The sequence below is a fragment of the Balaenoptera acutorostrata genome, chromosome 9, assembly GCF_949987535.1.
Source record: "Balaenoptera acutorostrata chromosome 9, mBalAcu1.1, whole genome shotgun sequence".
NCBI classification, from domain to species: Eukaryota; Metazoa; Chordata; class Mammalia; order Artiodactyla; family Balaenopteridae; genus Balaenoptera; species Balaenoptera acutorostrata.
In genome coordinates, this window is record NC_080072.1 from 49,320,323 (window position 1) to 49,341,549 (window position 21,227).

At 47.4% G+C, this 21,227-nt stretch overlaps 2 protein-coding genes across 19 annotated transcripts in view; one reads left to right on the forward strand and one right to left on the reverse strand.

Annotated features, from left to right (window-relative positions):
• The window catches only part of LOC103008223 (NADH-cytochrome b5 reductase 2), a 34,979-nt gene extending 21,641 nt beyond the window's left edge, over positions 1-13,338 (forward strand). The window contains exons 8-9 of the mRNA XM_057553261.1: positions 392-1,197; positions 13,249-13,338. Coding sequence (XP_057409244.1) covers positions 392-564 — 173 coding nt within the window. The 3' untranslated portion in view covers positions 565-1,197; positions 13,249-13,338. The remainder of the gene's footprint in view (positions 1-391; positions 1,198-13,248) is intronic.
• PPFIBP2 (PPFIA binding protein 2) overlaps positions 10,266-21,227 on the reverse strand; it is a 151,405-nt gene continuing 140,443 nt past the window's right edge. For 12 of the 18 annotated variants that reach the window (XM_057552646.1, XM_057552651.1, XM_028164142.2 and 9 more), the window contains 9 exons: positions 18,589-18,739; positions 18,195-18,306; positions 17,891-17,979; positions 17,455-17,577; positions 16,127-16,252; positions 15,269-15,457; positions 14,106-14,282; positions 11,859-11,924; positions 10,266-10,709 (listed from right to left, as the gene is read on the reverse strand). In XM_057552646.1, the coding sequence (XP_057408629.1) occupies positions 10,641-10,709; positions 11,859-11,924; positions 14,106-14,282; positions 15,269-15,457; positions 16,127-16,252; positions 17,455-17,577; positions 17,891-17,979; positions 18,195-18,306; positions 18,589-18,739 (1,102 nt within the window). In that variant the 3' untranslated portion in view covers positions 10,266-10,640. Of the gene's footprint in view, positions 10,710-10,897; positions 11,181-11,858; positions 11,925-12,691; positions 12,850-13,422; positions 14,283-15,268; positions 15,458-16,126; positions 16,253-17,454; positions 17,578-17,890; positions 17,980-18,194; positions 18,307-18,588; positions 18,740-21,227 lie in introns of those variants that run through there. The other 6 variants (XR_009009224.1, XR_009009223.1, XR_009009225.1 and 3 more) reach the window with 6 other exon arrangements.

Below are 21,227 nucleotides of genomic sequence, written 5' to 3' on the forward strand. Positions count from 1 at the left end.
GTCCCCAAACAACCGCAGTGCCCTCTGCCCGGCACAGCTCCTGCTCCCTGCCTCGATTCAAGTCGCACCCGGGTGCATCCGTCTCACGGTGGCGTTCACCCACGCCGGTGCTTACAGCAGGCAGACACCAGCCAGGGACTCAGAGCCCCAGCAGTGAGCCTGGGGTCTGGGGTAAATACTGAAAAGGGCTCCCTGGGCCCCCAATGTCCTCTACTCCCAGCTTTCTGCGGAGAGCAGTAGTGCAGATGCCTAAGTCTTGGCGAGTAGCCTTGTGTCCCTCTCACTGGCCTGAGGGAGGGAGGGAGGGCAGGCGGGCGGGCGGGTGGGCAGGGGGCCTGGGGTCAGGGATGCAACCTGGCCCCCGCAACAGCTTTTTTCTGCTTAATCTCAGGCTGGAAGTACAGCTCAGGCTTCATTACTGAGGACACGATCAAGGAGCATCTCCCTCGTCCTGGGAGGTTCTCGTTCATCCCGGCGTGTGGCCCACCACCCCTGATCCAGAGAGCCGCGCACCCTAACTTGGAGAAACTGGGTTACACCAAGGACATGATTTTCACCTACTAATGCCTCCCTTGCTCTTAGCAAATTTGCCTGGTCCCGTTCATGTTTCACAGTGAGCTCAGCCTCACCATGTTATACTGGGAAGTGTTCGAAGTCCCTCGTAATGCATCCTTGCGTATGCTGGTGTTCCTTCCTCTCTTTTGGTGTGGGGCTAAGAAAAAGGCTGAAGATAAAGTAGCTTCTGAGGCCTCCTTGCTTGAAGAGGCTTGAAGGAATTCCATTTCAGTTATCTTTTTCCATAGTTTAGTGAAATAAAATTCAGTGCAAAGCAGATAGCCATTGAGTGTGGCTCTGTGGGGGACCCGCTAGACAGGTAGGAGGCCTTGGCCTGCCCCATGTGTGAACTGGCATCTTGTGTCCTTGGGGGGGGTCACAATGGTCAAAAATACTGGGGCAGAACTCTAGGAGAATCCAAGGGGGCTCGTGTCAACTCCCAATTTCTCTTGAACCCCTCTTTCTAGAGTGTTGTTTTTAAGGTCACACCTATCAGAGGGCTCAGGCACCCTCCATGTGCACTCTTTCTTCTCTTGTAGGAGACCACTGAAATGGAAATGGTGTTAAAAATACATATCAGGGCAATAGTCAAGGTGGGCTCCAAGAATCCTGGACTCCCTGCACTTTACACCACAAATGGAGGTAAGGGGTGCTTCTTTGTTAAGGATCCTCTAAATGCCAGGCCCAATTCTGGTGTGGTCAGGTAGGGGTGGTTAGTACAGAAGCTTCTGAACTTGCAAACAAAATTAGGTTCCTGAGGCTATTCCTTAAATCCTTCATATTTATTGCAAAGGGTATAAGTGTTCACTATCACCATCTGTTTGTGGTCAGGATGACATGCTGTTGCTTTGTTATCTGTGAGTGGATAAAACCACTTCTGCTCTTGATTTTTTTTATTACTTCTGCTCTTGAAGTATAGTTGATTTAATTTATAATGTTTCAGGTGTACAGCAAAGTGATTCAGTTGTGTGTGTGTGTGTGTATATGTGTATATATTATATATTCTTTGTCAGATTCTTTTCCACTATAGGTTTTTACAGGATATTGCGTATAGCTCCCTATGCTATACAGTAGATCTTTGCTATTTTATATATAGTGGTGTGTATCTGTTAATCCCAAATTCCAAATTTATCCCTTCCCTCCCTTTCCCCTTTGGTAACCATAAGTTTGCTTTCTATGTCTATGAGTCTATTTCTGTTTTGTGAATAAGTTCATTTACATCATTTTTCTAGAATGCACATATAAGCGATATCATATGATATTTCTTTCTCTGACTTACTTCATTTAGTATGTTGCTGCAAATGGCATTATTTCATCATTTTTTATGGCTGAGTAATATTCCATTCATCTGTTGATAGACATTTAGATTACTTCCATGTTTGCCTTGTGTAAATAGTGCTATGAACACTGGGGTGCATGTATCCTTTTGAATTAGAGTTTTCTCCAATATATGACCAGGAGTGGGATTGTGGGAACATATGGCAACGCTATTTTTAGTTTTTTGGGGAACCTCCATACACTTCTCCATAGTGGCTGCAGCAATTTACATTCCGACCAACAGTGTAGGAGGGTTCCCTTTTCTCTCCACCCTCTCCAGCATTTATTATTTGTAGATTTTTTGATGATGGCCATTCTGACCAGTGTGAGGTGGTACCTCATTGTAGTTTTGATTTGCATTTCTCTAATAATTAGTGATGTTGAGCATCTTTTCATGGGCCTGTTGGCCTTTTGTATGTCTTCTTTGGAGAAATGTCTATTTAGGTCTTCTGCCCATTTTTTTGATTTTTTTTTTTTTGATATTGAGCTGTATGAGCTGCTTGTATATTTTGGAAATTAAGTCCTGTCAGTTGCATCATTTGCAAATATCTTCTCCCATTCTGTAGGTTGTCTTTTTATTTTGTTTATGGTTTCCTTTGCTGTGCAAAAACTTTCAGGTTAATTAGATCCCATTTGTTGAGTTTTGCTTTTGTTTCCATTACTCTAGGAGATGGATCCAAAAAAATATTGTTGCCATCTATGTCAAAGAGTGTCCTGCCTATGTTTTCTTCTAGTTTTACAGTATCTGGTCTTACATTTAGGTCTTTAATCCATTTTGAGTTTATTTTTGTATATAGTGTTAGAGAATATTCTAATTTCATTCTTTTACATGTAGGTGTCCAGTTTTCCCAGCACCATTTATTGAAGAGACTGTCTTTTCTTCATTGTATATTCTTGCCTCCTTTGTCGTAGATTAATTGACCATAAGCATGTGGGTTTACTTATGGGCTTTATATCCTGTTCTATTGATCTATGTATCAGTTTTTTTGCCAGTATCAAACTTTTGATTACTGTAGCTTTGTAGTATGGTCTGAAGTCAAGGAGCATGATTCTTCCAGCTGCATTCTTCTTTTTCAAGATTGTTTTGGCTATTCAGGTTCTTTTGTGTTTCCGTATGAATTAAAAAATTTTTGTTCTAGTTCTATGAAAAATGCCACTGGTAATCTGATAGGGCTTGCACTGAATCTGTAGATTGCCTTAGGTAGTATGGTCATTTAAACAATACTGATTCTTCCAATCCAAAAACACGGTATGTCTTTCCATCTGTGTCATCAATTTCTCTCATCATCAGCCTCCTATCAGGTTTTACAGTACAGGTCTTTTGCTTCCTTAGCTGGGCTTACTCCTGGTTATCTATTCATTTTGTTGCAATGGTGAAAGGGATTATTTCCTTAATTTCTCTTTCTGATATTTCATTGTTAATGTATAGAAATGCAACAGATTTCTGTGTATTAATTTTGTATCCTGCAACTTTACTGAATTCATCGATGACTTCTAGTAGTTTTCTGGTGGCGCCTTTAGTATTTTCTATGTATAGTATCATGTCATATGCAAACAGTGACCGTTTTACTTCTTCCTTTCCAATTTGGATTCCTTTTATTTCCTTTTCTTCTCTGATTGCTGTGGCTGGGACTTCCAAAACTATGTTGAGTAAAAGAAGTGAGAGTGGACATCCTGGTCTTTTTCCTGATCTTTTAGAGGGAATGCTTTTAGCTTTTCACTGTTGAGTATGATGTTAGCTGTGAGTTTGTCGTATATGGCCTTTATTATGTTGAGGTATGTACCCTCTATGCCCACTTTCTGGAGAATTTTTATCATAAATGGATGTTGAATTTTATCAAAAGGTTTTTCTACATCTGTTGAGATGATTATATGGTTTTTATTCTTCAATTTGTGAATGTAGTGTATCACAATGATTGATTTGTGGATATTGAAAAATCCTTGCAGCCCTCAGATAAATCCCCTTGATTATGGTATACAGTTCTTTTAATGTATTGTTGGAGTAGGTTTGCTAGTGTTTTGTTGAGGATTTTTGCATCTATGTTCATCAGCAATATTGGTTTGTAATTTTTTTTGTGATATTTTTGTCTGGTTTTTGTATCAGGGTGATGGTGGCCTCAGAGAATGAGTTCAGAAGTGTTCCTTTTTTTCCCAATTTCTTGGAGAATAGTTTCAGAAGGATAGGTGTTATCTTTAAATGTTTGATAGAATTCACCTGTGAAGCCATCTGGTCCTGGACTTTTGTTGGGAGTTTTAAAATTACTGATTCTATTTCAGTACTGGTAATTGGCCTGTTCATATTTTCTGTTTCTTCTTGGTTCAGTCTTGGGAGATTGTACCTTTCTAAGACTTTGTCCATTTCTTCTAGCTTGTCCATTTTATTGGCACATAGTTGCTCGGAGTAATCTCTTATGATCCTTTGTATTTCTGTGGTGTCAGTTGTAACTTCTCCTTTTTCATATCTAATTTTATGGATTTGAGTCCTCTGCCTTTTTTTCTTGATGAGTCTGGCTAAAGGTTTATCAATTTTATCTTCTCAAAGAACAAGCTTTTAACTTCATTGATCTTTGCTATTGTCTCTATTTCATTTATTTCTGCTCTGATCTTTATGATTTCTTTCCTTCTACTAACTTTGGATTTTGTTTCTTCTTTCTCTGCTTGCTTTAAGTGTAATGTTAGGTTGTTTATCTGAGATTTTTCTTGTTTTCTGAGGTAAGCTGGTATCACTATAAACTTCCCTCTTAGCACTGCTTTTGCTGCATCCCACAGGTTTTGGAATGTTGTGTTTTCATTTGTCTCCAGGTATTCTTTGATTTCTTCATTGATCCATTGGTTGTTTAGTAACAACCTCCACGTTTGTTTTTTACAGTTTTTCTTATAGTTGATTTCTAGTCTCATAGCCTTGTGGTTGGAAAAGATGCTTGATATGATTTTAATTTTCTTAGATTTACTGACTTGTTTTGTGGCCCAGCATGTGATCTATCCTGGAGAATGTTGCGGGTGCATTTGAAAAGAATGTGTATTCTGCTGCTTTCAGGTGGAATGCTCTATAAATATAAATTAAGTCCATTTGGTCTAATGTGTTATTTAAGGCCTGTGTTTCCTTATTGATTTTCTGTCTGGATGACCTGTCCATTGATGTAAGTGGGGTGTTAAAGTCCACTATTATTACTATCAATTTCTCCTTTTATGTTTGTTAACATTTGCTTTATATATTGAGGTGCCTTATGTTGGGTGCATATATACTTACAATTATATCTGCTTCTTGGATTGATCTCTTGATCATTACGTAGTGTCCTTGTCTCTTTTAACAGTCTTTAAAGTCTATTTTGTCTGATCTAAATACTGCTACTCCAGCCTTCTTTTGATTTCCATTTGCATGGAATACCTTTTTCCCTCCACTCCCTTTCAGTCTGTATGTGTCTCTAGATCTGAAATGAACCTCTTTTAGGCAGCAAATGTGTGGATCTTGTTCTTGTGTCCATTCACTCACTCTGTGTCTTTTGGTTGGAGCATTTAATCTATTTACATTTAAGGTAATTATTGATCTGAATGTTCTTGCCATTTTGTTAATTATTTTGGACTTATTTTTGTAGGTCTTTTTTTCCCTTCTTCTTTTGGTCTCTTGTGACTATCTTTAGTGTTACAAAATAGAAAAAGGAATCCAAACGTGTGTATTTCTATTATAGATATTTGGTTTGTAGTTACCGTGAGGTTTTTGTATAGCAGTCTATATGTATACATGATTGTCTTAAATTGCTGATCTCTTACTTTCAAATGCACTTCATATACCCTGCAATTGTACTCTCCCCACCCTCACAATTACTCTTTCTGATATATTTTACATCTAATTGTTTTGTGTATCCCTTAATTGCTTATTGTGGATACAGATGGTTTTACCACTTTTGTTTTTTAACTTCCCTGCTAGCTTTGTGTGACTGATTTCCTACCTTTACTGTATGTTTGCCTTTACTGGTGAGCTGTTTCATTCCCTAATTTTCATGTTTCCTGTAGTGGCCTTTTTTTTCCCCTAGAGAAGTTCCTTTAACATTTGTTGTAAAGCTAGTTTGGTGGTGCTGAATTCTTTTAGCTTTTGCTTGTCTATGGTTTTCGATTTCTCCTTCAAATCTGAATGAGAGCCTTGGTGGGTATTCTTGGTTGTGTTTTTCCCTTTCAACACTTTAAATATATCTTGCCACTCCCTTCTGACCTGCAGAGTTTCTGCTGAAAATTAGCTGATAGTTATGGGCATTCCTTCATGTTATTTGTTGCTTTTCCCTTGCTGTTTTTTTAGTATTCTCCCTTTAGCTTTAATTTTTGTCATTTTGATTCGTGTCTTGGTGTTTCTCTCTTTAGGTTAATCCTGTATGGGACTCTGCACTTCCTGGACTTGGGTGACTGTTTCCTTTCCCAGGTTAGGGAGGTTTTCAGCTATTATCTCTTCAAATATTTTCTCAAGCCCTTTCTCCTCCTTTTGGGACCCCTATAATGCAAATATTAGTGCAGTTGATGTTGTCCCAGAGGTCTCTTAAACTAGCCTCATTTCTTTTCATTCTTTTTCCTTTTTTCTATTCAGCAGTGGTGATTTCCTCTACTGCCTCATTTTGTCTATGTTGCTATTTGTATTTTTATGTATGTGGTAAGTTATGTTTCTCAACCTTGGATAAGTGGCCTCTGTAGGAGGCATCTTGTGAATCACAGCAGTGCACATCCCTCTTGTCACCCAAGCCATGTGCTCTAGGGTTCCCCCTGAGAGCTGTGTGGGTCCTTCTGTTGTGGCAGACTGACCATGTAGGCAGTCTGGGAGGCTTGGTTGAGCCCTAGTCTGGTTGGTTGTGAAACCCTAGGGGCCCCTGGGGCTAGCAGTGGCTCACTGTTGGGTAGAGTCAGAGTCCCAAAGACTCTGGGGCTGCTGCCCACCACTGGCAGGTGAAGCCAGATCCTGGGGTTAGTGCCAGATACTGGCAGGCAGAGCTGTTTCCTGGGGTCTAGCTGCAGCATCCAGGGACCCCAGAGCTCATTTGTGGAAGGGGCACCAGTTCCTGACACAGTTGAATATGGGGTCCTGTGTGTCCTCAAGGTTGGTCTGCTAGTGGGCAGGGCCAGGGCCCAGCTGCTCCCAGGGTAGGGTCTGGCCTGTGTTGGGGAATCAGTTTTCTTGCTTCAGGTGTCTGCTGCCTCGTGGTTGAGGCTGGTCTAGAGGTTTGTGCAGGCTTCCTGGTAGGAGGGGTCAGTGCCTGTCCCCTGGTGAGTGGAGCTGGGTCTTGGCCCTCTGGTGGGCAGGAGTGTGTCTAGCAGTGAGCCCAGAGGCAGCTGTGGGCTCTTTAGTCTGCAGGCAGCCTGTCTGCTGATGGGTGAGGCTGTGTCCCCACCTAGTGAGTTGTTTGGCCTGAGGCATCCCAGGCATTGTCACCTGTAGGCTGTTGGGCGGGGCTTGTCTTGGAGCTAATGAGCCAAGATGTCAGCTGCCAACATCAACCATGTTCACTCTCCTGAATGCTCCCCAGTATGGCTGCCATCAGTGTCTCTGTCCCTAGGGTGAACTGCCCCCACCCCCTGCCTCCCAGGAGACCCTTCTAGACCACCAGGTAGGTCTGGCCCAAGCTCTTATCAAATTACTTTTGCTGTGTGTCCCTGTGCATGTGAGATTTGGCGTGTGCCCTTTGAGTGGAGTCTCTGTTTCCCCCAGTCCTATGGGGCTCCTGCAGTTAAGCCCCACTGGCCTTCAAAAACAATTGCTCTGGTGGGGCTCATCTTCCTAGTGCTGGACCCCCCGGCTTGGTAGCCTGATGTGGGGCTCAGAGCTCTTGCTCCTGTGGGAGAATCTCTGTAATATAATTATTCTCCGGTTTGTGGGTTGCCCACCCTGGCAGGGGTGGGGGGGGTGTAAATGGGAGTTGATTATGTTGCAAGCCCACCCTTCCTACCTGTTTTGTTGTGGTTCCTTCTTTATGTCTTTAGCTGTAGAAGATCCTTTCTGCGAGGTTCCAGTCTTTTTCGTTGATGGTTTTTCTGCAGATAGTTGTGATTTTGGTGTGCTCCCAAGAGGAGATGAGCTCTGGGTCTTTTTACTCTGCCATCTTGGCTTCTCTCCCCCCTGCTCTTGATTTTGTATAATTCTGATACCAAGCCAGAAATTCTGTGGGGATTTTGTTCTCCAAGTTACAGATGTAGAAACTGAGGCTTAGAGATGAAATTATTGTCCCCAGGTCATTCAGCCAGTAGGTGGCAGGGCTGGGCTTCAAACCTGAGCTTAACTCCAAGTTCCCTTTTTGCAAAAACTGGCATAGTAGCAGCATTGCTTGAATTTGGTGTCACTGGGTTTCTTACACACGTGTATGTGCGTTGGAGGGTGAGGCAAAGGGATACAGGAGAGAGGGGAACATGGCTTGAGAGAATTCTGTGAAGTACAGCTGTGTAGTGCCCATGGGGTGGCCTAACACAGGACATCTCTCTGATGGCCAGTGGGGGTGGGGGCAGGCGGCAGCAGCTTAGCCTTTGTCTGTCCACCTGTTGAGCTCATCCTTAGTGAGTTCCCTACTCAGAGAAAGACACAATGCTGGGCACTGCACATCTAAGGTCCTACCCTCAGATGTTTTTCTTAAAACACAAATCACTACCGTGCTTGTCCCCTGCTTTAAACCTCTCACTGCTTTCACTAGTCCATATCCGGACACCCTGTGTCTCCAAGATAAATTTCAGGAGCCTGGCTTACAAAGGCTTTCTTGATCTGGCTTCAGCTGACCTCACCAGATTCTTCCTTGGGCCTCCCACTCTGACCCCATTCTCTGGCCCACTGGTTCTCAGCTAGAGGTGATTTTGTCCCTCAGCAGAAGTTGGGAGACATTTTTGGTTGTCCCAACTAGAGGGGTGCTATTGGCATCTAGAGGGAGAGGCCAAGGATGCTGCTAAACATCCAAGAGCACACAGGACAGCCCCCAGCACAATGACTTACCCAACGCCAAATGACAGCAGTGCAGAGGTCAAGAAATTCTGCTCTCATCATACTGACTTCGGGTACTTCCTTGGATGTGCTGGGTTGTTTCAGGTCCGTCTGCCTGGAGTGGCTTTCCCCTCTGGCATACTTGAGGAACCTGATTCATCTTTCAAAATTCAAGTAGCACCTCTCCTTGGAGGCTTTTCAGTCCCCGTCCCCAGCCCTCCATTAAAAATGACAATTTGCTCTTTGGGGCTGTAGGCACTTCTATTGGAGCATCTGTAACGTTCAGCACACTCTTGTCTGAAACAGATCTGTTCTCCCATACTGGACCATCCACACCCTCAGGCAAGGACCTTGACATTCACGCCCGTAGCCCCAGTGCTCCTTAGCCCAGAAGGGAAGGTACTCAACCTGCACATACGAGGGAATGAGCGGATGGAGAACTTAGCATCATGGATCTCCTGGGCCATCAGAGGGCTAGGATTGGGTCTTACTCCTGTCTGTACAGGAACCCATCCGTAGCAGGTGCTCAGTGAGTTTGTGTTGAGGATAGGTGTGGAAGGGGAGAAAGATGACACATTACTTCAAGGTGAGCCAGGAAGTGCTCGGGCTCAAGGTCAGCACCGTGGGACAGAGACCTCCAACCCTAACAAACACCAGTGAAGGCTTCCTGAAAGAGGCTGGGGCTGTTCTGGACCTCAGCAGGCAGGATTCAGCTTTGTGACAGGGACTAGGAGAAAAATACATTCCACGGTGAGGGAAAGGCAGGAGCACAGGCTAGAGCGTGGAATGCTGAAGATTCAAAAGGGTCTTGGGTGCTCAGGCTTTTGAACGCTAATTTGTGGTAGTTGTGGAACTGAGTTCTTAGCAGGTAACAGGATGAAACAGTGCTTTGGGAAGGTCCCTCTGGGGATGGGGTGGAGAACACCTGGAGGGGACTAACTGGAAAGGAAGGGTGAGGGAACCAAGTAGGAGACCCACCATGGAAATTAGACGAGAGATGAGGCCAGAGCTAGAGCCGCCGCAGAGAGGACGAAGGGCCATAGCTAAGGGGAAAGGCTGGTTGGGAGGGAATTGTGTGGCCGGTACCTCTCCCTGAGGTAGGGCATACCTGAGATGTGTTGCGGTGGAAATGTTGATTTGGGTGCCTGAGGGCCTTCCTTGGGGTGGCGGGGAGAGCGAGGTGCTGTTTGATCAGACAGTTGCCTCTGAGGCTGAGAAGGGAAAGGCTTTGAAGACGCCTCTGCTCAGATGCTGGGAGGCCCCGCAGCCCTGAGAACCTGAGACACCATTGCAGACAAGGGTAGCTTGAGGGCAGCGGGAAGGGAGTCCGTTACTCCTTCCCTGCTGTCACTCCAGCCAGATTCCTGGGAAAGGAAATACAATACGTGTTTCTGTATGGAAGCAGGCCAGGAGGGGGCTTCCTACCACACTTCGCTCACAACATTCAGAATTATTTTTCCAGCAAAGCTTTTATGACTCACAGCCCTTCCCCTTTGGTTTAAGAACCCCCAGCTGTCACCAGGGATGGCGTGAGTCATTGAGTCTGTGCTGGCATCTCATCGCCCTCCCCACAAAAGTGGTTTACAGTCCACGTATAAAAGTACAAAAGGTATAAAAGCACAATGAAGAGCACAGCACAGTTGAAAACATGTGGGCCACCTCCTGGACATCTGTTCCACAGCCCCGCTTTGTCCCGTCAGCACCCATGTTGGAGATGTCCTGTAGCCCAGCCTGGGCTCCGCGGGTGGCCATGGGCCAGCCCCCCCTCGAAGCAGACTCAGGCCCTCACACGTGCCTCTCCGGGCTGCCAGCGATAAGACAGTCATCACCAGTCCTCAGAGTTGGGAGCGGCCAGGCGGGAGTCGGTCAGCAGCTGGTCCTGGCTGAGCATAGTCTGAAAGGACACGGCCGAAGGCACCGTTCAACAGCGTTTTGGTCAAGGCTGCCCTGCGGCCACGATGTGGGAAGCAGCAGGGCACTGGGTGTGGCCCTGACTCCAGCACCCTGTAAGTTCATGGTGTCCCAGGGACCCCACGTGTTGGGTCAGAATAGACAACACTATCAACAATAAATTGCTCCTACCTTTAGAAGTAAAGTTGCTATTTCAAGGCCACCAAAGGCCTATAGAAGTGATAAGGGCAAGGCTGGGTAGATTCATTTCAGTGTGTGAGCCAAGAAAAAAACAAATTGAAAACAGTGATCTTGTTTGGATTCGGGGAGACCCCCCCCCGCGCCCACCTCCTTGACCGTCTTGCCCTTGGATACAGCCTTCATTACCTGCCTCAGTAAATCAGCAAAGGCCTCAATGGGCTGGATGCTCTGGCCGCTGGGCTCAGTGCTGGGGCCGTCTAGGAACTGTGAGGCCCTGCAAGGTACAGGGCCTCAACAATGTAAATCTTTTTTGTGACTGGCCTTTTACTGCCAGCTCCGGGCTGCCTAGCAGCCTTGCAAGGAGGATATTAGGGAAGCCAGGGACTGGAGAGACAGTGACTTGCCCGAGGTCCCAGACAGGGACCAGGTCAGCCTCCCTCCACAGTGGCTCCTCTGCCCTGGTCCAAGCTGCTTCATATGGTATGGCTTGTCCCCACTGGACATGCCAGGATGTGCTCACGTGCCTGTGGTGTCCATGAAGCCAGAGGCATGATAGGAAATATGTGTCTCATGGATGCAGAGGGCAGAGCAGTGGCCACCAAGCCAGGGGCGAGGCCTGGGCTTTGGGCTGACGAGGCAGGTGACCCAGAGCTGCTGAGCATCTTGGTTTCCTCACCAGCCTTGGGCCTGGGAAGAGGGCCTGAGACCTAGCACACCTTAGCTGGTTTCAGCTCAAGGCTGGCAGCAGGCCAACAGAGAAGGCCTCTGGGCTGCTTTCCGTCTTGCCTGGTTCAGGCCCCAGCCCCAGCCCCCAGCCCCATCTGCTCTCTGCCAGCAGAGGCCCTGCTGCCACAGGCTCTGGAGTAGGCACAGGGGCTGCCCCAGCACCACCCCAAACTCCCGGGGCCTCCCCAGCGCGTGTCCTACTGTGGAGAGAGGGTCAGAGTCCTACCGTGAGGCGGTGAATGTCTTGGGAGAGGAGCCCTATCTGCGTCAGGGTGCCTTCCGAAGGTGACATCTGTAAAATGGGCAGCAGCCTGGTCAGCACATGTGGACTGAGCTCGTGGTTCGCAGAGGTGGCATGCAAGCCCTAGCCTGCTCAGGCGTGCTCCCCAGGCGAGCGGGCAAGGAGTGGGCCAGGCCCTGAGGAGTGACGGGTGGAGCATATGCTGCTTCCGTCTCTGGGGAAAGGCAGAGCCCCTCCAGTGTCCCACACCATCACACACACTCTCCTTCGTCCCCACCCCGGCGCCAGCACTAAGGGGGCACAGACGGGCCCTGTCAGAGCAGCCCTTTAGCACAGGTTCAGAGCTCCAGCTACTTCCAGGAGCAGAGAGTGGCAGGGATGAAGGCCTTCAGGATGCTGAACACACTGAAAATTTCCGGCAGCAGCAGGACCCCAGACACTGGTGCCCCAGTACAGGCATAGCTAGGCATCCTCAGGGAGCTGCCAGGGCGTCCTCACTCCTAGGAACCTCCCTCCTCTCCTTCTCAGGCAAGTGCTGGCCCGCTCCTTCTTCCCTAAACCTATTTGGACATTGTAGATTTGCCCTTTGAGGGCATCGAGCATAATCATTTTATAGGTGGGAAAACTGGGGCCCACAAAGTGATACAGGCCTTGCTTGAGGCTGCACAGAGAACTAGTGACATAACAATTCCATGCACGGTTTGAAAGCAGGCACATGCGGAGATTCTCCCACCAGGACACGATAAGAAACAAGGGACAAAGCCCGCCCTGACTGTGGCTTGAAACTGCAGTGCCCAGGTATCAGCCCCGGGGAGCACCTGTCATTCAGTGGTCCCAGCCCTGGGATCAAACAGCAGCCTTGCCAGCTGGCAAGCCTGTGCCCTTATCTCTTGCTGGCTGGACTTCAGGGGAGGCTGGGAGGCCATGGCCTGAGACTGCTGGTAGTTTAAGCAGCAAATCTTCACATCGCCTCCATCTGGGACAGAATCAGAGTGTTCAGACTGGGGTCATGAGGCCCTGCCCCATCCACCAGACAGTTATGATGCTGCCGTCGTGCTTCTGCAGACGAGGCCCGGGAACCCAGCAGAGCCAAAAGCTGCGCTGGGACTAACTGGGATCTCACGAGCAGGAGCCCAGACTGGCAGGTGTGTCCCTCCCCCTGTCCTTGGCCAGGCCAGGCCAGTCTGGAAGACCCATTACCAGTTAGTCAGCCTCTAAATCAGGAGGACAGGTCTGTTCCAGCTCCACCAACAGAGCAGCCCCCACGGGGTTACAGGCCCAGCACGGTCAGTCACAGCGGAGCTGGCACGACACGTGAAAGAACAGAGGGCCTTTCCAGCAAGGCCGCCTGGTCTCCCCACGCCCCCTTCACTAGGTGGCCCATCGTGCTGCAATGGAAACCAGCTTTGGGGTCTGCACGACAGATGTGACCTCCAGCCAGGATGTGAGACACAAAGTGCCTCTCAGCTTCACACCGGGCAGTGGAGCCTGAAGCGAGGCCACAGACCTCCAAAGGATGGGGGGGGGTCCCTCCTTGCTCCAGCCCCCTCACCCAGGACACCCACAAATCCTGACCCAGCGCAGCGGCGAGCGGCGTTGGCTGTCGAACTGCACGATGAGCAGCACTCCATCTCTAGATGCGCCCAACTCACTTCCCTGGACAAGATTAAAGATATGCTGTGCAGTTTGCTTTCTACATAAATATGGGTTTTATTACCAGAAAGAAGCGACCGCCTCTGAAGGAAGGCACAACAGTTCCATCGTCACTGGGGCAGAAGTTCCTGCTGCTGTCCCTTCAGCCTCAGCCAAAACTGTGGTCACAGGCCTAAGGCACTTGGGATTGCCCTCAACGGGGGCACAGCCGAGGGGCCTGAGAGCTGAGCCTCTCGGGATTGTCCGTGGTCTCTGGCCCTGTGTCCAAGCTCAGGTATTGCCACTGGTGCTGAAGGTGGACATTCAGACTTACTGAAAACGTACAAGCATCTTTAAGTGTCTTTCCTCCTGAGTCCCCAAGGCTGGCCCCTTAGCAAAGATGCAGTTCCATACCCGGCCACCCTCAGGATTTGGAGAAAGACTGGCCCATGGGTACACAATGGCTGGAATGTTCTCTGCAAGTCATGCACATACACAGGGGGTGAGGTGCAGTTACATGGTGACACACAAGGAGTTACTGTGAGCTCTCAGGACGCACAGACAGTACAGGTGACAAAGGCATCAGCTAATCTGTCCCACCTGGTCCAGCCCATCCAGTTCAGGGGCATCGAGGGGGCTGAGGCCCTGGTAGCCAATACAGACCCTGTGACTGTCACCGACACTGTTGCTGGGCTCCATTGGGCAAATGTAGTCTGTCGATTCATCGAACTTCTTTTTTCTTATGTTTCCAAAATGTGAAAATCCCAGTTTCCTTGGCTAAAACACAGCAGATGCAAGATTATGAGAAAGAGATTATCAAGCTAGTGTGCAGCTACTACTGACAATACATTTTAGAACAGGCCGACGAGGAAAGGAATAAGGCAAACTGCTTCTAGAAAAACTCTTAACAAAATAGAGCCCCTGTAAGCAATTGTCCTTCTGGGGAAAAGCCAACAGATAAATCATCGTGAGCAAGCAGAGCTGCTCCTCCAAGACTCCGTGCCTGAAACTCTTGCCCTGCTGTCCCACTAGTGACGTTCACGTTCCCCGGGGGGACTGGGGAGTCCCAGAGGGTGCCGCAGTCTGTACAGAGGCTGAGCTCAGAGGACTTGGCGTCACACGTGGAGCACTCCCTGCCTTCTGTTCACAGCACCTTGGGAAGCCACACGGACAGCCCTAGGTGGCCCTTCCTCCCTGCTCCAGCTTTGTCCTGAGTTGGCAGGACAGCTCAGGCAGGTGGAACGGGCTTTGTGGGATTCAGAGCCCCAGTGAGCGGCGCTGGTGCTTGGATGACCTCGGGACCTCCGGATGGCTGTGTGTGCTGGCCACCTCCACAGCACAAGGTGACCACGGCTGGCTACCCACAGGGACACTCCTTACGTTGGCAAGACAGCTTAGACCGGGACCCCACATGGCATGTGGAATGCAGATGGGTCTGACCAAAGGGAACCCACATTCGGGAACTTGTCTGCTTTGCACAGCGAGTCAAGGCAGCATTGGAAGAGAGGACCCGATGCTGCCTGTATGTCATTTCTGTGTAAAGAAACCTGCACACCCTTGGACTCAAGAGTGGCCGGGAACTGGGCTAACAAAGAGTAACAGAAAATCAGACCGAAGGTAGAAACCAAGGCAGAAGCCAAGAGAGCCTCCTTGTCCAGGCAGCCCACTTGGGTTTGGCTCCAGGCGCTGGGTCAGCTGCTACACAACTCAAGGGCCAGAAGGCAGGCCCCTGTGGCCACCCCAGAAAGGGCCTGGTAACTCACCCGGACTTTGGCTGTGGTAGTCAGTGGCGTGTAAGCAGGTGAAGTCATTTTCTCTCGCTTCTCCTGCTCAGCCTCAGGACCAATCAAGGCATTGAATTTGGTGGTCAGATGGCGTCTGAGGAGTGTCTTTTGTGGTGGGATATTGAGAAGCATGGCCAGGGTGTCCCCAGTGAAGCGTGGCTCCAGGATCTAAGAAGAAACCACAGACAAGCCACCCAGTGGCGACCACCGGTGGCTCTAGGTGATGACACTGAGAAACAGGCCCCCAGGAGCCCGGGCGGCCCCAGGTCAGGGGCTGACGCTCATCCACTTGTCCTGTGTCCCCCCCCTCCCCTCTGTCTCCCTGACACAGGGCCCAGCTCTGTGACCAACCAGCAGAGAGCTGTGCCCTCTTAGATAAGGCTGTCTCCCAGGGTCTACTCTGGAGGACACCTGAGCCACCCCTTCCTCCTTTCCCTGCTGGCTTTGCCACTTGACAGATGAATGCTGATGCAGATCGTATCATGACAAGCAGGAGGGTACATTTTGGTGGCCTCCCCCTCCCTCCCAAGCCCTGTGTCCCTCCAGCAGCAGGCAGAGCTTCCTGGTTAACAGGCAGTTCTCACGCAGCCCCTTTTTCCCAGACTCCTCTGGGTCTGTGGCTCGGGAAGTCTTTCCAGAAGCCATCTTGTTTGCATGAAATCTAGTAATTCTCAGCCACAAATGATCAAATTCTACTTTGAGACTTCAATTTATGCAAGGGGTTCAGATGAAGTATCAACATTTCTTACTGGGATGCCTGTCTAGCCCTTAAGACATTAGTGTCTGAATACCCCAGGTGTCACCGAGGCAGGTGGACCAGCCCAAAGAGCCACTCACAATGAGACCTCCATGGACGCCACTCCCACGAAGGTTGGGTGCATATTCCGCCAGGTCCACGGACCGCAACCATTCCATCACCCTGTGGTTGGACCACTGCACAACTTCTGAAGGAGAAAGGTTACTCTGTAAGAGGGAGAAGGAGAGTGGAGAAGTTAGGCCTACAGGTCCTACCAGGGTCCTCTGTGGAGCCAGTCCCTGTGAGTAAGCCGGCCCCGAATGCCTTGCCAAAGACAATCCTTAACGCCTACAGACCAAGGCCTCCAGGCCAGCTGCCTGACAGCCCTCCCAGTTTCCAAGAAATAAAGCTCTCACTGAACTTCCATGCTCTTCTACACTGAGATATCTGATTCCAGAATCCCGTTACTCCCTGACTCTGGTTACTTTGGGACTAACACATGAAAGCATGGAGTTATTCATTCAGTGATTCAACACAACTTTAAAGAGGACTATCAGTAACAAGCTGAGTGTTTTATAGAATCAAGATCTCACTGGTGTGGCCGAATGTTTTGGGAGAACACATGCTACGATACTTATACCTAAGTACCCTCAAGTGGCACCTGGGTCTTCAAAATGCCCAGCACTGTGCCTAACATACAGAAGGTTCAAAACGTGTTTGTGCAACAGGGAGGAGAGAGGGGATGGAGAGTAGAGATACGAATTTTTAATCCCCCGGAAAGCTGAGTTACTCTTACAGCAGGGTTAGTCTTAGCTCCCATGAACATGGGAGACGGGGCATGACTGACAATTCTGTAGCTTTGGGGCCCACCCAGAACTCCGAGGTTCCTGGAACATTATCAGAGAATTCTCCAGGATTTGGGTTGCTGTGTTTACCTCCACGATTTCTTCTCTAGCAAAACCTGATCGTGGATTCCCTGTGCGCCTGGGGCTGGAGGTCAGTTAATTTTCTACCAACGAGTAGGGGGATCTATTCTGAAATGTCTGGTTCCTTATGGGATCCTCTTCTTCTCTCCTCTGCCTGCTTCGACACCGTCTTTCCATTTGGTCTTGCCCTTCCCTCTCCTTTGCTCCATTTCCTCATCTCCTTTAATCATTATGATGGCTTTGAAAGACTTGCTGCTACTGCCCTCCCAGCCCATAGCATGTTTCCCAAAAGGAGGGGGGAGTTGGAGGGCTAGTGGCTGCTGTGGGACACAGAGCTCAGGCCACAGGCGTGTTGGGGCACCATGAGGCCCTAGTAAAGGGAAGAATCCGCAGCACCGTGGTCCAAAATGCAGCCACTTTATGTCATTCTGGTTTTCTCACACCCGATCTTACAGGTGTCCCAGCTCAGGGCCACCTGGACAGGTATAGTGTCCTGCCCTCACCTCATTAGCTGGCCGCCGGTGCAGGCAGTGAGGGTTGAACTTGTTGACATGCAGCACGTGAATGGCACATTTGATGCTGAGATGATGTAGTTGGCTGGTGACTTTTAGGAAAAGTAGATCATTCTGGAAAAGTAAAGTTTTGGTTGATGAACCAGAGCTTCCAAAGTGACAAACACCCCCCGAGGCTCCTTCCCAGCCCATACACAGACAAGTGGTCTACTACACGTCAGGAATGCATGTGGACACGGCAACAGCTTTCCTTGGCGCAATGGTTCGTACTCTGCTAATTGGGACCTCTTATGTGACAAACGACACTGTTTTAGACCTGAAGGATATGAGGAAGGTGTGGAATCAAGTTTAAATACCGCCATGGGGACACCTGAGTTGAGCTGGGTGTTCACAGGGGCAAGTGAAACACTGGAGGAAGGATCCTCACCACAGTTAGGTACTGCAGCATTCGCCCGTCGACTCTGGATTCATGAAACTGGTCTTTGTACTGGGGTAAGCCAATATCATCAAGCCAACCTACAGAAACAGGGAAGTGAAATTTGTGAAAATGGGACACTGGATGCCAAAAAAAAAAAAAAAAAAAGCAGCAGCAAATTATCATTTTGACTTCCAGTTTTATTTCCCCTAAAGTTTAGTAATCCATCTGCCTGTCCCAAGGACACAGCTGTCTTTGAAGCACACATTCCCAGGGAGCTGCCAGAAACATATAACACACGTATGCCTGTCCTTACGTGTCACCCAAATGTGGTCTAGTAGTGCAGACTTCTCCTCCTGTTTGGTGTTGATGGCTTTCACTGCTAAAACCAGCTTTTTCCTATGAAGAGGGTGCTTAATTCCCAACTCCTGAAAGTGAAAGATGAAGACAGATGTGAAATCTCGGCGGGCAGCCTGGCTCTCAGAGGATGCTGTGTCTTGGTGGAGATACTCCACCTGGTGGAGCATGGAAGCGGACCTCTGCCCAGCGCCCTGGGGTCAACCTGAAGTGACACAGAGAATCTCGCCCTCCTTTGTCCACTCTCCTGTGTGTGGGCGTGGGTGGGCAGTGGAGGAATGGGGGGGCCTCACTTCCCCATGCGCTGGTTTGGGGAGAAATGGGAGCCTCCTAGCCCAGGGCTCAGCCCTTACCTTTTCCATGTCCTGAGGGGTAGCTGTCAGTAAAGTGTGGCCAGAAGTCACCCACTGCCTGGCAAAGATCACGTACTGAGCCAGGCCAAAGTCCTCCAGCCATGCACACACACGCTCTGTGCTCCACTGGGCGAAGGGGGCGTTGGCATCACTGGGAAGCAGGAAACAGCATGACCCAGTTATCAGGAGAGCCTGGGCTCCAGCTGAACATAATAGCGCCTCACAAAAAGGGACTAGGTTTAAACAGAAACCCCCATCATGGGATCCAGTTGAACAAAATCCCACTACAATGCACTCATTGGAGGTAGCCTCTAGAGTTTCCCGGGATAACCCCTGGTCTGAATCTCAAGTCTGCAGCTGCTGGGAGCTTGGGGCAGTTATATGCTCCTCAGGAAGCTGTGCTCACATGTGCACGTGCACGCGAGCCAAAGCCCAGAGTCGCAGCCCCGTTTGGAGAAAGATCCACACCTGAATCATGTTTTACACAGGGCTTAATATCGTTTTCAGGAAAATGCTTAGAAAACTAGGGAAAGGGTATCTAACATTAAAAAAAAACACACAAAAAACCTTTCTCCAATCAACAACAGTTAATGCCTTATTTACTAATGAAACACTAGGGGCATTCACAGTAAAGTTAATAAAAGACAGTATTTTTTTTATCACATTAGTAACACTAGTCAGAGTTGCAGCAAATATAAGAAGAGACAAAAATAAAAAATATAGCTATTAGAAAGGTAGAAATAAAAGAAAGCCATTCTTTTCAAATGATATGATTGCCCACCTAGAAAACCCAAGAGAACTCAGTAAGGTGGCTAGTTATAAAATACACACACTCCTAATATTTATGACATACACAAATCAATAATTTTCTATATACCATCAATGCACAGATACTAACATTTTTGTTCAAATAATGCACTCACAGCAACCAAAATTATAAAATGTCTAGGAGCTGTCTTTATAAGGAATGTGTGGGTCCTGTGTAACTGTATGTGGGGATGGGGGGAGGTGGTAACTATGACACGCAACTGAGCAGCATAAAAAAATACATGAATAAATGAAGAGCTAGATCATGTTCCTAGACAGGAAGCCTGGGTATTACAAAGCCATCAGTTCTTAAAGACATCAATTTTTCATTTAAAGTGTAAAGGTAACGGTACACTCAAAATCCCAGTTGAGTCTTGGGGGCGGGGGGGGGGCATGGAGGTTGACAAAGCAACTTTATATTCATTTTTTAAAGGAGGATTCACGGAATATAGAAGACTACCTATTCTAAAAGATTCCTTCCAAGAAAGTATTCCTAAAATGCTGGTTAAAAATGTTTTTTTAATGCCTAGATGAGGCATCAATTTCTTAAAGTGAGGGTGTTCCTTAAAGGGCCAGGATGACCATAAAGCACCATTCTAGAACAAGTGCTGGAGACGATGTGTACCTTAGAGCAGGTGCTGGTCACTCAGCCTGGAGCCTGGGTTTTAATGAATCATGAATAGGTGCAGATCCAGGTTTCGTGAGAACTGGAACTTATAAAATTTGGGGGGCCCGCTAAGAAAAGTACACAGTTTGAATATGGAATTAGGAACAAAATGAGTATTTAGAATAAGAAAACAAATCACAAAAAATTATAAATCTAATCAAACTGAAAAAGATCATGAAATCCAGAAAAATAATATTTTTATTAATTAGATATACCTCCTAGATATACCTCTATAGTACTTTACCATCATGTTTGGGGTGCATATTCTTTGCTCCATCATATGTCAACAACTCTATTAACATAGCTGTCCCTCTGTATCTGCCAAGGGATTAGTTCCAGGATCCCCATAGACACCAAAATTCAGGGATGCTCAAGTCCCTTATATAAAATGGCATAGTTTACTCAGCCCTCTGTATTTGCGGGTTCCGCATCCACGGATTCAACCAGTGGAAATCCGATCTGCAGTTGTTTGAATCAGTGGATGGGGTGGGGCTGTATTTTCTGTGAGAAGCTTTCCATCTTTTTCTTCTAGCATGACTGACCAATATTTTGACAGTTTTTTTAGTTTTAGCTTCACAATTTATAAATGGTATTGTCAAATACATTTTTAGAATCATCAAATTTAGGAAAACCTCTATCAAGTGTCTTTTAGATGCGAGCTGTAAAATTGCATAGCGTTCAAGTTTTTTAGTGCTAATCTTAAATATTCTTTGAATTGATAACATTTACTTAATGTCCTCGTGGCTGTTGCATATTAGGCAACATCACCTTGGTCAGTGTCAGTATATCATGTAAAATCAGCAAGAAATTTTCATCTTTTGCCAATGTGTTCATATAATTCACTTTATATGAACAACACTCTAGGAACCTATTTACTATTTTTGTTTGGAACTTATCTGTTCCTCTTAGTGAATTATTGCTTTTGGTTTGATCTGGGATTTTTTTTTTTCTTTTTATCAGAATAGTTTCTCAATTTCAATGCTCATTTTATCACTTATTTCATATTCTATTAGTTTTCAATTTCATTTATTTTCTGGTTTCTGGGAATTGGGAAGAAACAAATATTCTGTGTATCAGAGGGATATTTTAGTTCTGAGGGGAAATAAATGTTTTTGAGACTGTAATTTGAAAGCCTCCATCCTGTAGAGCTTTTCAAAACACCCTA